Here is a 15985-nt window from a genome sequence, read left to right on the forward strand (position 1 = left end):
CGTGTGTGTGTGTGTGTGTGTGTGTGTGTGTGTGTGTGTGTGTGTGTGTGTGTGTGTGTGTGTGTGTGTGTGTGTGTGTGTTTATCCAGGCTTGTAAAGCAGACTGGTGATGTGCATTAGTGCGGAGACAAGCAGACAGCATTCCATAATTTGCGGACAAGGAAGCCGACAGCACAGACAGACCGACACCAAAGGGGTCAGTTGTCCCAGGCCCAGGGGGGGCGTAGGAGGCAGGTACAATTGGGTCCCCATTACATTGCACATATTTGGGTGGGGAGGCCTTTTGACTGTTTTTGCCGTGCCCCGCCAACCCAAACCTGTCAGCCGCCCTGTTTGTGGCCAAGCACACTGAGAACTCAGTCACCCATGGAACAAAGCCAAAGGGGGCTGGGGGAGGTGGGTCGTCGGGATTTGCGGGTGAGCAGGGACGGATTAAGATGACCTGGGGCTGCTAGGCTACAGGTTACTGTGGGCCCCACCCAGAAGGCCAATTTCAGAACAATTTACATAGACAGTGCCACAATTACGAGCTATGAATTAATATGCCTACCAACTGTACTCAACACATTCATTTTTAAACATTGCATCTTGTCACAATCTTGCAATTTTTCCCTTTCCGCCAATCAGGGGCCCCCTGGCAGGTGGGGGGCCCTAGGCTACAGCCATATCTAGCCTGTGCATCAGTCCGGCCCTGGGTGTGAACTGAGAGCAGGTGGGTATCTGTGTAGCGAGTAGGGGTGGAACGGTTCACAAAATTCACGGTTCGGTTCACATCACGGTATCAAGGTCACGGTTTTCGGTTCTCTGTGACGCTGGGAATATTAAGCCATATTTATATAACTACAATTATAAAGTGGTGATGCGCAAGTTGAATGTGCACTGAGCCTTCCAAATGCCCTCTTTCAAGTGGCTAATAGAATCAGACTTATCACTAAATATCCTACATATGGTTTGTATAGGCTTATAATGTGAAAATGGTGTGATTTTAATTGTGTCATCCTCTGATTGGTCTTATATACTAATGTTTTAATCAGAGAGACTGGATAAGATACTCCTAGAATCTCTGCTTTACATATTTTTCTGGGCAGTACATGAATTGCGGTTTGTACCATCCCTAGTAGCGAGCAAAGAGTTCATCAGGCCAGTCGGGTATGATGGGAGTGGGAAACCTGATCTATAGGAAGGGGCCCAGTTATTAAGGAATCTGTACATGAACAACGACCGCAGCAGCAGCAGCAGTAGAAGACGACTTGTGTATTGTATTATACAGCGTAGGGGAAGGAGCGGAACGGAGTGGAGGAGGGTGAGTTAATGTTTTTATCATTCAGCAGTATAATTTTGTAGGCCTACTGTATTATAAAGGCCATAGAGAAGAGTGGTGGTGGTGGTGTGTGTGTGTGTGTGTGTGTGTGTGTGTGTGTGTGTGTGTGTGTGTGTGTGTGTGTGTGTGTGTGTGTGTGTGTGTGTGTTCAGTAACCTCTTAGTGTAGGTGGGGTCGCCAGCGGGCCTATTCACTATTTGCTGAAAATGTTCAACTACATCATAACAACATTGCCGACAGCCTTAATCCCTTAGTGCAGAGCCTATGTTATAACCTTACTGTCGCCAAAATTGTAATGGCTATGTCTTAATCTGTTATTTGAGGCTCTTGGTAATGTCATAGCAATGTGACCCTATCTGCAATAATAGGCTATGTAACAGATTAAGACTTTGCCATTACGGCTCTCCTGTGGTCCTAATGGTTGGGCACTGGGTTGCTAGCTTCACAGGTGACCCGGGTTTGATTCCCGACACAGATCATTTCCCGATCCTCCCCCATCTCTCTCTTCTGCTCATTTCCTGTCTCCCTCTTCACTGTCCTGTCTAAATACAAAAAAAGACATAGCCATTACAATTTTGGTGACAGTAAGGTTATAACATAGGCTCTGCGCTAAGGTTTCAAGTGGTAATCCCCAATTGACCCTTTTAAAAACAATAGGGTGTGGTAAAACATTAAGAACGTCAAATAGACACCTGACCCCAACAACAAACCCAAATCCCCCGTAGACACACCTGTGGAGGACTGTATTAAAGCTCAGGTGAGATGGGTCTCCCTCACCGAGCACCAGTGAAGGAGCCATCTACAGCCTCTTCACACACTGAAGCAACATGGACCTCAGAGCCTCCATCTCCCTTCTACTGCTGCTGCTGATTGGCCTGTCCCAGGCTCTACCTGTCACGGTAAGACTGTTCCAGACCTTTCCATTTCTGTAAGTTAGGTCACTCTATGGCTTTCACACTGGCACTCAGCGTTGACGAACCCCACTGACTTGCATGGGGCGATGCAAAATGCATTACACCTGAACATGAAAGAAGTGAGGTGAAGTAAAAGTCCAACTGGGAAACTCCAACTCCCATTGTCATTGTGACACAGCACTCCACAGCACACAAGTGCACACAACGAAATTGCATTTATGCCTCACCTGTGGAAGGGGGCAGCCCCCAATGGCACTAGAAAGGGAGCAGTGCAGTGGGACAGTACCATGCTCAGAGTACCTCAGTCATGGAGGAGGATGGGGGACAGCACTGGTTAATTACTCCCCCCACCAACCTGGCGGGTCGGGAGTCAAACCAGCAAACTTTGGGCTCCAAGTCTGATGTCCTAATCGTTCACCCATGACTGACCTACCAGATGGGGGAAGATCGGGAATTGACCTCGGGGCGGATTCAAACCCGGGTCATTGGTGTGACAGTGCAGTGCCCTACCGCTTGACATATGGCAGGACATGGAACATGCAACATAAGCCTGTATCTAAACAACTGTACGTTGCTTTGGATAAAAGCATCTGTTAAGTGTGTGATGTAGTTGATGTGTGAATCTGTCTGAACCTGCTGTTTTGTGTTCACTAGGAGAATGAGCTTGAGCGTGGCATTTCCGAAGATGAGACTGATCAGATTCTGGACGTGAACAATGGTCTGTTCTTCATTATTGCATCAACAAGCCATTGCACGACTCTAAAGAATATGTACACAGTTTTTTTTTAATGCAGTGTTAATTCAACACTTAGAGATACTCTCTAGAAGGTTTCAAATCCATTTTGTGGCCCCATAATGCACATCGTTCTGCCAGTGGAGCGCTGTAATAGTCGTTGAAAAACTAAGACAATACACCGGGCCATTAGTAACTCATTACAACTTGGTCCTTGGCCTTCTGATAACAAGTATACAGCCATGTGTTGAATTACGTAACACTGCATTTTTTTTAAATGCGTAAATGCACCAGAATTAGTCACAGAGTAGTGTTTCATTTGAAGACCCTGTTATGTTAATATTGAAAGAAAGAAAGAAAGAAACTGAGAGTGATCTATTTACTACATTATTTGACTATACATCAGAGATGCCCTAACAACCTAAGAGAAAGTACCGTACAACTTTCAATAATCTAATACCTCATACCGCAGGCTCCAGTGAACTCCTGATGGAAGGAGATCTTGTGGTGCCCAAAACCAGAAATGCTCTGGCCTGCTGGAACAACCAATGCCTGTGGAGGAAGTCCCGCAATGGGACAGTGGAGGTGCCTTTCACAACCAACAGTGCTTTCTGTGAGTCTCGTCATTGTGTAGTTTTTTTACTGTTGCTGTCCATCAGAAACCTTGCAACCATTAATATCTATCTATCTATCTATCTATCTATCTATCTATCTATCTATCTATCTATCTATCTATCTATCTATCTTTTTCAGTCAGTACTCTAGTCTAGTCTATATTCTATATTTGTTCTATTATTTACTCAATACCAACTTAATACAATGATATATATTTAGAAAACAAGAGATTTTACAGATATAATAACAACAAAACGTCCAAAAGTGAAATTATGAGGTGTCTGAAAGAGGTTCATGATAAATGTGTCAGACAGAATGTCACAAGTTTTTTTCTCCACGACTTTGTGCACATTTTGGTTTTTGGTTTTAGATTCCTATTACCAATTCAAAATTAGGAGGGCCATGGATGTCTTCCATAGAACAACGTGCATTCGCTTCGTCCCTCGCTCCACAGAGACTGACTATGTTTCTATTGAGAGCAGAGATGGGTGAGTGAATTCACCATGCTGTGCTATGGTTTGGGCTGTCTTTACCATAACCGTCACGTAATTGTGGAATGGCGTGTGTTATGGGTCTACTACAGTATATTTGCAGGAGAAAGCCAACGCACACCAGAGATTTCGAGGTGCAGGTACGTAGCAGGGTACTTGTTCACCTCACTTTTTCAAGTTTTTACACAAGCATAGACATCCCTTCTTCACTATGCTTGCGTAAAAACTTGAGAAGGGCCACACTGTCCGAAACGTTGTTTCTTTGCAGTAATAAAATTCAGCGTGATGAACAAGAGTGTGCGATATCTTCCCCTCTGGTGTGTTATGAGCAGTCATGGATAAGTGGTTAGGGCGTCAGACTTGTAGCCCAAAGGTTGCCGGTTCGACTCTCCACCCGCCAGGTTGGTTGGGGGAGTACGTAAATAACTAATGCTCTCCCCCATCCTCCTCCATGACTGAGGTACCCTGAGCATGGTACTGACCTGCCACACTGCTCCCTTGGGGCGCCATTGGGGGCTGCCCCCTTGGGTGAGGCATTAATGCAATTCCGTTGTGTGCAGTGAACACTTGTGTGCTGTTGAGTGCTGTGTCACAATGACGAAATGGAAGTTGGTGTTTCCCAGTTGGGCTTCATGGGTCTCCAAGGTTAAAGGACAGGCTTATATTTGCAAACTTTACTAACTTCATTGATCTTTCCCAGGTGCTTCTCGTACCTGGGCAGGACAGGTGGCAGACAGGTGCTCTCCCTCAACACCAGAGGCTGTGTTCGCCACGGCATCATTCAGCATGAGCTTCTTCACGCTCTGGGCTTCCAGCATGAGCAGTCCAGGAGCGACAGAGACAAGTATGTCAGGATCAACTGGCAGTACATCAGGCCAGGTAAGCACCACCAGCATTTTCTGAATGGGCCCAATTTCTCTCCCAGTAGGTGCCTTGCTCAAGGGCACCTCAGCCATGGAGTGCATTAGGAAATGGAAAGTTGGGATTCAAACCCTCTGATCTAAAGCTACGTTTGCAAACTCGCTTCTTGCTCACTCGCCTACTCACCACTTGCTCATGGAACGTTCGCTAAATGTTCCCACAGGTTTAACTGCCAATGCAAAGCGATAAGGACACCCCTTTTGCCCCTTCTTTCAACGTGTATTTATTTGACATACTGCAGGGGCAGCATACACTACTAATATATTTTTTTAAATGGAAAATGTGGCCCAGCCATGGTTCTAACGGTAGGGCACTGAGCTGCTGCGCTGTTCGATTCTGGCCTTGGTCCTTTACCGATCCTTCTCCATCTTTCTCTCCCCACTTGTTTCCCTTCTCGTTCTTCACTGTCATATCGCAATAAGAAGAAAAAAGCAAAATGTACAAGAATTGCCACAAGGCTAGTTTCCATATTTAGTCCCTTGTAGGTTGATGGTTCCAAAAAAATAACTAAATATTGCACAGAAAACCAAAGACTTCATGCAAAATGTTGAGTATGGCTCCAAAGTTGTGTGACGTTCTGTGTTCTGTTTTGCAGAAACCCGTGGCAACTTCGCGAAACGGAACACTAACAACCTGGACATTCCATATGACTACGGCTCTGTGATGCACTATCGGAGGTATGAAGTACAAATATGCAAAATGACAGTAAAATATTGCTAGCCTGACAACAAAACTACACCAAAATATTTCCACAGAGGAAATGCAAAATATGCTAGCTAAAAATGTTGCCTGTGGAGAAGAAGAAGAGACAGGGAGTGGAGGAACATTATTACATGTATTCATCTCTGTACATTCATTACCTGAGAAGATTCTTGATGAACAGCAGACATTCTCTCTGCAGATATGCTTTCTCAAACCAGGCTGGAACATTTCTGTATTAGTTAGTAGAATATGAATATGATTATTATTATTTAATTATGAAGGGGTCCTCCTGGCCAGTTATGCTTAAGGCATCCAAAACCTTAGCAGCGGCCCTGCCTGTAAAGAAATAACTGTATGTCGCTTTGGATAAAATTTTGGATAAAATATAGAGTAACAAAGTGGTTCTAATGAAGTAACAAAGTCTTCTAACGTAGAACATAGTAACTAAGCCTGCAAAATCACCAACATCCATTCTTTCTGCAGATATGCTTTCACCACCACGAGGGGAAGAGAGACAATCACACCAATTCCAAATTCCAACGTCAAAATTGGACAAAGAACGGGAATGTCGAAAATTGACATTCAACGGATCAACAAGCTATATCAATGTTGACGATAATGACCATTCAATGTTTCCATGCTGTTTTCAATGAAATTGAAATTGTATTTTCAAAATAAACCATACAATAAAACATTATTAGCAATCCATAGTAAAGTATAGTATAACTGTGGCATTTTTATATGAACAACTTCATTACATGAACATGAAGTACAGTAAATTCTATTAAGTTTTCATGAACATTTTACTCAAAGTCTACAGAGTCTACATTTTGGGCTTGTTATTTTGACAGTGCATGCTGTGTGTATGGTGTTGTGTGTATGACCATTGACCATGGATATGATATGATTCACTATACATGGTTAATATATGTGTAAGGATGTGTGTAATGTCTAGTGTGTTATGTCTTCTGTATTTAGTAGTTCTGTATTTTGTATGTAGGCCTATGTATGCTACTGGACACCTTAATTCCCCCCTGGGATCAATAAATGATGTTCTCCTCTACTCATGAAATAAATATTCTTTATCTCTATTTTCTTATACTGTATATTGAATGATTACTGAGTATGGCGATGTGGAAGCAGTCACATTTGATTGACTGATAGATGGATGGATGGATGGATGGATGGATGGATGGATGGATGGATGGATGGATGGATGGATGGGTTGTTTGATTGATTGATTGATTGATTGATTGATTGATTGATTGATCGATCGGCTGATTGGCTGACTGATTGGGGTATTCACCAGTGTAAACCTTGTTGTCTTTTCCTGTCCCCTTCAGCAAAGACTGAAACCACTGCTCTTCCTGTGAAGTACCACCATATCGTCATGAAGCACAAGATATCAAATTACATTGAGATTGAGATTGAGTGACTGTCAAATTAACATTAGCCTACAATAAAGTGTCTGAAATTAAATCGTTGGATAACACTTTCTATGAAGCCCATTCATAACAAATTATAATGCATATTATAATTACTTACAACGCATTACAACCAGGCCCGTTTCTAGGATTTTGGGTGCCCTAGGCAAAGGGGTTGTCGGGGCCCTAGGGCTATTTTTTTCGGGGTGGAAGTGTACCTGACGGGGCAGCCACGGCACAAGAATTTCTGTTTCGGATGGGCCAGACCATTTTTGGATGGCACTTCAGTCATTGTCACATAGCCTACCATTACAACATAATGTCACAGAATCCATGTAAACCTAATGGAACAAACAGGAAGTTACCTCATACCTAGACAGTGTTGTTTTTAGGCTATGCAGGGCACATGCATGAAGGGCAACGAATGCATAACGAGCAAGCATACACCAGCATTTTCTGTGAGGAAATGCAATGTAGTTATTATGATAACTACCCTACAGTTCATTTTATGGAACTTTATGAAGAAAGACCTGGGCAAATATAGCCCATTCCATTCAGTAGGCTCATCATTTCTCATGAAGTAGGCCCTAGGCTAATTGAATGTTCAGTTGTTTAACCTCTCACACGAAAGTAGGCCTATATGTTTGACCCTACCACGAAAATCATGATCACTGCCAATCACAAATAAAGAATGGTCTAATCTTTCCAATCACTTTTAAAATCTAACCGAGGGTGCTCCATTTGTGCAAAAGGAAATATTGACTCATAAAACAATAGGCCTACAGTTCAGAAACTCAAGGCTGAGAAACGAATGAGCAGGCACAGTGGGGGTTTGGGGGGATGTGATATTGGTAAGCAAGAATTCTGTAACCAAGCCAATGGGGGTCTCCCCGACGAGATTTGTTTCGTATTGCATCCATCACGCACTTGAAAATACAATCCAAATGTTTGTTGTTAGTAATACCGCAGCAAACACGAATAGGCTACTCTGTAGCGACCAAGGATCACTGAACAACCACTTACGTTACTCCGTGGTTGGCAACTGTGTCAATTATAGGGGAGGACCAATCCCGGTGCCCTTACCTTGCGTTGTCTTGACAGAAGAATAGAATGTATCCCAACCTCCGACAGTAATCCACGCGTTTCCACAATCATGGTCCTAAATTCCAAGATGTAATCCACATAGTAATAGCAAGAAAGGCTATTGTGCTACAATTTAGCTATCCCACTCAGCGCACTTGACTCGTGTTATCCGATAGGCATTAGGGGAGACCGGGGTAGGGTGAGCCACGGGGTAAGGTGAGCCACCTCCTTTTTCTCGAAAAAGGTGAATACATTTTGACATGTCACCACATTCTAAAGTGGTGGAAATCATTTTCTAACACCTGTGAAAAAGTGAAGCATGTACCAAATTTGGCAAGAGAGATATTTGTGAAAATGTGTTTTTTTGCTCTTTAAGTGAATTCCATGTATATTCAAAACATGGATGATTAAGATAAAACAAAAATAGAACAATTTCTGGTCTCATCATGTCTGAAATGCTACGTAATAAGCTACTATATGAGTGATATTTTAAGTCTTTAGGGGAGACCGGGGTAAGATGAGCCACTTTTTACATTTTTCGTCACAGCTAAGCGATGAAGGCGTATTTGGTTAACATTTTCACATCATACCAAATTTCAAAGTGTCCTGTTACTATTAGAGCAAAAACTAATTGATAAACTTTCATGGTTAAAATGATATTGCCTTTTAAGCATATTTTTTCAGGTGGCTCATCTTACCCCGTGTATGGGGTAAGGTGAGCCACTGCTTGGGGTAAATTGAGCCCAGGCAAAAATCTCAGCTAAACAACTTTTATTTATTATAACAAATGTAACTAATGAATCTACGAAATAAAACAACTAAAGCAACAGAACTATGCCAAAAAATACATATTGTGGGCCCTTACAGCTTTGTTTGAATACAAAGGCGAACAATGCAGAGTGCAATGTAGAAAAAAGTAAATATTATTGTTTGAATTGGCTGAAACATGCATAAAGTCATTAATCTCATCTCACCTGGGTATGATATGAAAGAAATTATCTGGTTATGCTGAAATATCATAACATGGTGTTCAACCATTATGCATCCCATTAGGATAAGCGGCTCATCTTACCCCATCTCGAAAGGCTCACCTTACCCCGATGCCAAAATTATGTAAATAAATGCTCATAAAATTATCATAAAAGTGCAAAAAGACTGAAAATATCACTCATATAGTAGCTATATACTATATACTTTACTTTATGTAAGCATTATAACCTTATGCTCCCTTATGACAGTTTATCATCTAGGTCTGTGCATAGAGGGGTATAGGTACTACTAGGCTATAGTATACTATAAGCCCCATCAGGCCGGAAGGTGACCCTCGAAAAGTGCTTCAGAAACCTAACTTCGCTCCACAGCCTCCGAACAAACAGACATTCAGTTCATAAAAAAGAAAGACTTATATAGAGGATTTAAAACCTCAGTTCGGATTAGTCCGCACTGCAAGGCTATTCAAATTCGCAACGTGTAATGACGAACTACTGTCTCCGAGGCGTATGTAGATATTCGGCCGGCGTAATAATACTTTTCGCCTCGAGAGGTGCCACGGTTGAAGCGTCATCAGAAGGAACGAATCAGCTAACTGCTATGTCAGCTGAGATGAGGAGTAAACGGAAGTAGCATGGCTACCGAAGGAGCTGGTCGATCATCTAGTAGTACCGAGGAAGACGAAATCTCGACCGAAAATGTACAAAAAAAGACATCTTCGAAACGCAAGTTGTGTTACATGCATATATCTTCGGTCAAGCATGAAGAAACATACGGTGGAATACATATCGAAATTTTCGGCAGTGGCTAGAATTGAAGGGTGAGTGCAGAGACGTAGCAGAACATTTTAAGCAATGTATTGAGTTGGAGTTTGACGAAATTCCCGAGGATGCGGCTTTCCATCCCACATGCTACCGGAGGTTTATTGACAAGCGGGAAATTGAACGAGTCACACGGCGTGTCTTGCGAGAGGCAGAGAGGGGAGATGGCCAACAAGACCCCCAAACTAGCCAGGCTACCTCCGCTTCATCGGCTGTGACCACCACTCCGACCAGGAAACTGCGATCCAGATCAAGCTTGGCCATCACGAGCTCTGGCCCCGTTCTTCCTGCTGTCTGCATGATTTGCAAGAAAGACAGCAAATTTATCGTCGCGAGTGGCAGACGTCAAAAAGAACGAAAACACAGACTTTAACCGCAGGTAAGACTACTCTCACCCCCACCACACAGTCTATGCGAATGCATCCCATCCCCCAAACCACACACACACACACACACACACACACACACTCACACAGATGTTAGTAGAAGTTGACTGCTGCACAATCATTGTTTTTTGTCTAATTCTAATATGCACGTGTGAATTGGCATAATGTGTTATGTATGTGTGTGGGTGTGAAATTACATTCCAATAGCCTGCAAAACATCCCCATGCCTAGTATCCCCAGTGTTTTAGGTTTTAGATGTTTAAATGAAACACACTTTGTCTTAAATAGGATGGGGTGTATGTTTATATGGATGTCAGAGCATGCCTGATGTTGATATGACACTGAATATCTGTTCAGAAATGTGGCTCCTCAGCCTGATGGCCTGTCTGGTTAAGACACTGCTTCTGCCATCCCATCCCCCGTGCCATTCCCCCACCCCCCCACTGCCCCCCTCTCTCACTTGTACACTTGGGATTTTTCCGCTTCTGTCCCTGGGCAGCCTCAGTGACTAGGCTCAAGAGGTGTGTCCTGGCTGTGCTGTACATCTGTGTGCTTAACCCCTGAGCGCAGCATCTATGTTATAACCTTACTGTCACCAAAATTGTAATATGTATGTCTTAATCTGTTACTCATAACTACTCATGCACTGTCATAGCAATGTTGTTATGATGTAGTTTTCAGCAAATAGTGAATAGGCCCGCTGGCAACCCCATCTGCAGTAAGAGGCTACGGAATGCTTTTTTTGGGGGTGCAACACCCATCGCCATTTTTTTTTACAATACCACTCCACCAGGAAAAATGTCTAATTGTTTGCCTGTCTATTTATTCATTCTTTTTTCTTTTCTTTTGTACAAGGCAAGTTGCAGGAAGCAGCTGAAGTAAAGGAAGACCAGAGCATCCTCATTCACATCAAGGACAGAGACTGTGTGGCTCTGGAGGTGCAGTACCACAGAAGTTGCTACAGAGAGTACACGAGTATTACGAATTTGTCAAATCCAAGGGAAAGTTCACACATGTGTCTTAAAGGACCACTTCAGTCAATTTCAATATGCTGTTGTATTGCTCATACCCTTGACTTGTCAGTACCCGGTGATGGCACATTTTTCGGCTCAGCCCTTTCCGAGATATGAGCTATTCTAATGGGGGCAGCGTTTGTTTACATTTACATTGTTTACAACATAGGCCTACTCCAAATATTTAAAGGGTGTCGCTGTTTGCTAGTTGTCGGCTGATGTTGTATAACCTTTTGGATGTTTTTGGGAATTAATAAAAATGTTTTTTGAAATGTAAACAAAGCGCTGCCCTCATTACAATGACCAGAATCTCGGAAAAGGCTGAAGAAGAAAAAAAAATCTCTAGTACTGACACGTCCAGGGTAGTGTGAGCATTACAACTGCATGTTGAAATTGACTGAAATTGTTCTCTAACACTGCTTGTCATCTGCACATACTGTACTTGTAATATTTTGAAATAAGGAGGATGGCAGTATTCTTGATAGTGTGATGTTCGTTACAGTATGTGCTTCCCTTTGGAATACTTGGTATTATATCTGTTGCATAGCAAGTAAACTCCACCAATATTATTTATTCACTCCGAGTTAATTTGTGAGGGTGGCTATTGCATATCAGCGACAACATGAAGCCCCACTATGCTTGTACTGATATGCCTCTTTTTTTTTGTTGATTTGTGTTACAGACAGGATATATTGAAGAAGAGGCTCAGTCGTGATTTTCCTCAGCTAGTGTTCCACACCCCCGCCAAACGCAACACATCTGAACTGGTTTTTGCTGAGAACTTGTCGACGAATGCAGTCTTGGACTTGTTACCATCAGCGAGGAGTAGTGTGTGTGTGTGTGTGTGTGTGTGTGTGTGTGTGTGTGTGTGTGTGTGTGTCCGCCATTCTATTCCATTTGTATCATTATTATTCCTTTTATTATGGTTATGTATAATGCCAGTTCATGAAAATGCCGGTTCATGTGTATGCCACTTGTTTAGATTTTTTTATTTGTTGTATAGTTATTAGTGAATAAATGAATACATGAATACCTGAATGGTCCTTATCATTGATCATTAGATTATTTCCATTTATTAATGTGAATATGAAAAGGTAACCTTATCATCCACTTGCATAATAGTTGTTGGTGCTATAAACAAAGCACTGTTACAATCACTTAGAGGGTTATCAATAGCCTGGGTTATCTATAGCCTACTTATTGTAATTGTTTCCATTAATTGCTCAAAACCACAGTATGAAATGTCAATTGCAAAAGTGTGCCTTGTGCTGTAAATAAAGCACTGTTTATAATTTATTTAGAACTTATCCCAATCCAGAGATATATGCATGAGTATTATTTTTGATAATTGTTATTATATGTGAACATTAAAAGGTAACCTTATCATCCACTTGCACAATAGTTGTTGGTGCTATAAACAAAGCACTGTTTGGAGTTACAATCACTTAGAGAGTTATCAATAGCCTGGGTTATGCCTACTTATTGCAATTGTTTCCATTAATTGCTCAAATCCACAGTATGAAATGTCAATTGCATAATTGTGCTTTGTTCAGTAAATAAAGCACTATTTATTATTTATTTAGAATTTGTCCCAATCCAGAAATGTAGGCACGAGTATTATTTTTGATAATTGTTATTATATACCCTCTTCAAAAGGGTATTTTGGGAGATTCTTATAGGTAGGTCAGACTTAACAACAACAGACGGCTTGTCATAATTTTCAGTTTTTCAGACGGCTTGCCGCTTTTTCCCCGTAAATCGGCTACGTGATTGGTTTAAAACGGTCACATGGTGTCCAGTGACGTAAAAATCGTCACTCCCTACAGAGGATAAGATTTCTTACTAAAATGTCACCGTTTTAATTACGTGCACGATTACATGAAGCGGACATTTCACGGTAAGTTGAACATAGCTTTTGTCGTTTCATCATCTAATGGACCTGCTGTTCGGAAGCTGTGGAGCGAGGCTGAACGAAAAGGGCTGTCACCCTACGGCCTACATCAGGCAGCCGAGCCCATTCTCGGGGGAAAATCAACTACATGCTTCATGGTGCTGCTACGATATAGCCTCATTTTTCGTAGTTGGGCAACGCACGCTGTCGTCGAGAGTGGGTGAGAGAGAGGGTGAGAGAGAGCGAGTGAGAGAGAGAGACCACCCGAGCAACGTGTGTGCATTCCGGGAGGGGAGCGCTGTCGTTGTGTCAGCTTCATGCCATGTCTCCCTTCCTCCAACATTATCCCTAACCTTAACCCTAACCCTAACCCTAACCTTAACCCTAACCCTAACCCTAAACTTAACCGTAAATCACTTGTTTGAAATGTTTGATTACCTTCGTTTCCAGTTACTGTAGCCTTCAGTCGCGCTTGTTTGTCGACGTCCGTCCGCAGTATTCTTCCCCCCAGAACCAAACTACCCCAATTGTCAGTCCCCCCTTTCGTCGCCCAACCACGAGAAACGAGGTTATTCGTAAAGGCACCACGAGGCTTAAAGTGGATTTTTTTCTGTTTTTCTCGTAAAGACTTCACGTTTGGCTCGAGTTACTGTTGGGCAGCCTGTAGTTTATAGCCAGTCATGAGCACTCATGACACCCTTGGATTTATAAAGCATTATAAGCTAGATTCGCGGTTATTCATAACTGTTAATATAAAGCATCATGACACATTATATGAGTCTAGTCAAAATACATTACAAGTAATTATAATGCACATTATAATTTGTTATAAATGCGCTTATAATGCGCTATAGATATGGGCTTTAAGTAAAGTGTTACCAATCGTTGTTTTGCTTCATTGTTTGGTTACACTTACTTGACGCCTGCGTCATACGTATCACATAACAGTGTCATACAGGGCCGGCCCGAGGCATAAGGGAACTATGTGATGGCTTTTTGTTCTGTATCTCTTGTATATTATTTCTACTTTTTGTTGTATTATGATTCTCTGTGTTACATGTGTCATGTGTCTGTAGCTTACCCATCTCTCTCTTGAACTGCAAAACTAGTTTACCAACGGGTACCAATAAAGTATAAACTGAACTGAACTTTTTGACTTTCGTGCTGTGATTGCTTTTCTGTGAAGAATATTGATCTGCCTCTGTGTATGGATTCCACTGTAAATATATGTGACTTGCCTTGCCTAAGCAAGTGGGGAAGCTATGGTTCAATGGTTAGAGTGCTGGCCTTTAGATCAGAGGTTGTAAGTTCGATTCCTGTCCTTACCAGCGTCTACATCCTTGGCTGAAGTGCACCTAGTTTGGGGTGAATTTCTCGAAACCAAAGTTGCTTACTACATTAGCTACTTCGTTGCTTTCAATGCATTTTCCCATTGGCAACTACAGAAGTTGCTAACAGGCTAACAACTTCCCTTTTGAGAAACTCACCCCTGCTATGACCTGCCCATAATACTTCTCTTCATTCATATTCATGATCTGGGGGTTCTTTGACCTGACGCGATTAGAACGGCGCCACAACACTCCACAGCACACAAGTGTTCACTGCACACTGCACACAATTGCATTTATGCCTCACCCGTGCAAGGGGGCAGCCCCCAATGGCGTCCCAAGGGAGCAGTGCCGCGGGACTGTACCATGCTCAGGGTACCTCAGTCATGGAGGATGATGGGGGAGACCACTGGTTAATTACTCCCCCCACCAACCTGACAGGTCGGGAGTCGAACCGGCAACCTTTGGGATACAAGTCTGACGCCCTAACTGCTTACCCATGACTGTGAAAACAATACTTATTAAATAAAACGTATGTATATGACGGATAATAAAGTGTCAATCAGATGTGACAGAATATGACACATAACAAACACCAAGATTTCTAATTTGGATTAGTCAAAAGTGTAGTAGTAAAGTTATATCAAGAATACAAGCCGAATTCATGATGAACAATACCTTTCTAAGAACATGCCTAAAATGATTGATGTTGCTGAACATATGGCTTTTAAGTCCTAGTGACTAATACGTGAACTTAAAAATAAGGTGTTAGCAATAGTAACTCTCCTCATAGGGTTAGGGTTTGGGGTAGGGTTAATGTTTTGCAACCCTACCACACAAATTCTACCCTACTTTGATAGGTGAGATACTGTATCTGTCGACTGGTGAGGAGGAGATGGATAACAAGAAGCTCCCACCGGAATCCTCCAGGTTTCGCACGCCAAGAACTAAGTCTGAGGCAGTTACATGAATCGTGTCAGTTCACCGGAAGTTGGGAGTAGTAAAGACAAAAAAAGGTGTTATTGCCCAGAGATGCTTACATGTAGAAGGAATATGCATGTTTATATACTGTACTATTGTGTAACACACTAGGCTAATACCTGACCTGAAGGCATGTAATGCTAAAAACAACGGAACAGTTTGCAATGTCTTAACACAACTGTTTGATTTCTGGGAGAGGTGGTGTTGTCCGCCCATAAGAATGTCCATTAGACACCCGACTCCAACAACAAGCCCAAATCCCCCGGCAGACACACCTGTGGAGGACTGTATAAAAGCTCAGGTGAGATGGGTCTCCCTCACCGAGCACCAGTGAGGGAGCCATCTACAACCTCTTCAAACACTGAAGCAAC

The 15985-nt window shown here is 42.5% G+C and overlaps 1 protein-coding gene and 1 long non-coding RNA gene across 2 annotated transcripts; both read left to right on the plus strand.

Moving 5' to 3' along the window:
- The first annotated feature begins 2148 nt into the window (after positions 1-2148).
- LOC134439837 (hatching enzyme 1.2-like) lies at positions 2149-6620 on the plus strand. Its single transcript, XM_063189737.1, has 7 exons — positions 2149-2220; positions 2890-2953; positions 3441-3581; positions 3954-4071; positions 4775-4953; positions 5591-5672; positions 6181-6620. Exons 1-7 carry the CDS (start codon positions 2149-2151, stop codon positions 6308-6310), a joined length of 786 nt encoding a protein of 261 aa, XP_063045807.1. The 3' UTR covers positions 6311-6620.
- Positions 6621-9522: 2902 nt separating this feature from the next.
- Positions 9523-12260, plus strand: LOC134439840 (uncharacterized). Its single transcript, XR_010032878.1, has 3 exons — positions 9523-10394; positions 11257-11339; positions 12097-12260. It is a non-coding gene; the product is annotated as an uncharacterized LOC134439840 (long non-coding RNA).
- Positions 12261-15985: the final 3725 nt, after the last annotated feature.

The sequence above is a fragment of the Engraulis encrasicolus genome, chromosome 23 (genome assembly GCF_034702125.1).
Source record: "Engraulis encrasicolus isolate BLACKSEA-1 chromosome 23, IST_EnEncr_1.0, whole genome shotgun sequence".
NCBI classification, from domain to species: domain Eukaryota; kingdom Metazoa; phylum Chordata; class Actinopteri; order Clupeiformes; family Engraulidae; genus Engraulis; species Engraulis encrasicolus.

Bases quoted from the DNA above. Each gene is read 5' to 3' on its own strand.
- LOC134439837 (XM_063189737.1), top strand. From the start codon at position 2,149: ATGGACCTCAGAGCCTCCATCTCCCTTCTACTGCTGCTGCTGATTGGC. The intron at 2,954-3,440 runs GTCTGTTCTTCA...CTCATACCGCAG, and splicing joins GATTCTGGACGTGAACAATG to GCTCCAGTGAACTCCTGATG. The intron at 5,673-6,180 runs GTATGAAGTACA...TTCTTTCTGCAG, and splicing joins TCTGTGATGCACTATCGGAG to ATATGCTTTCACCACCACGA.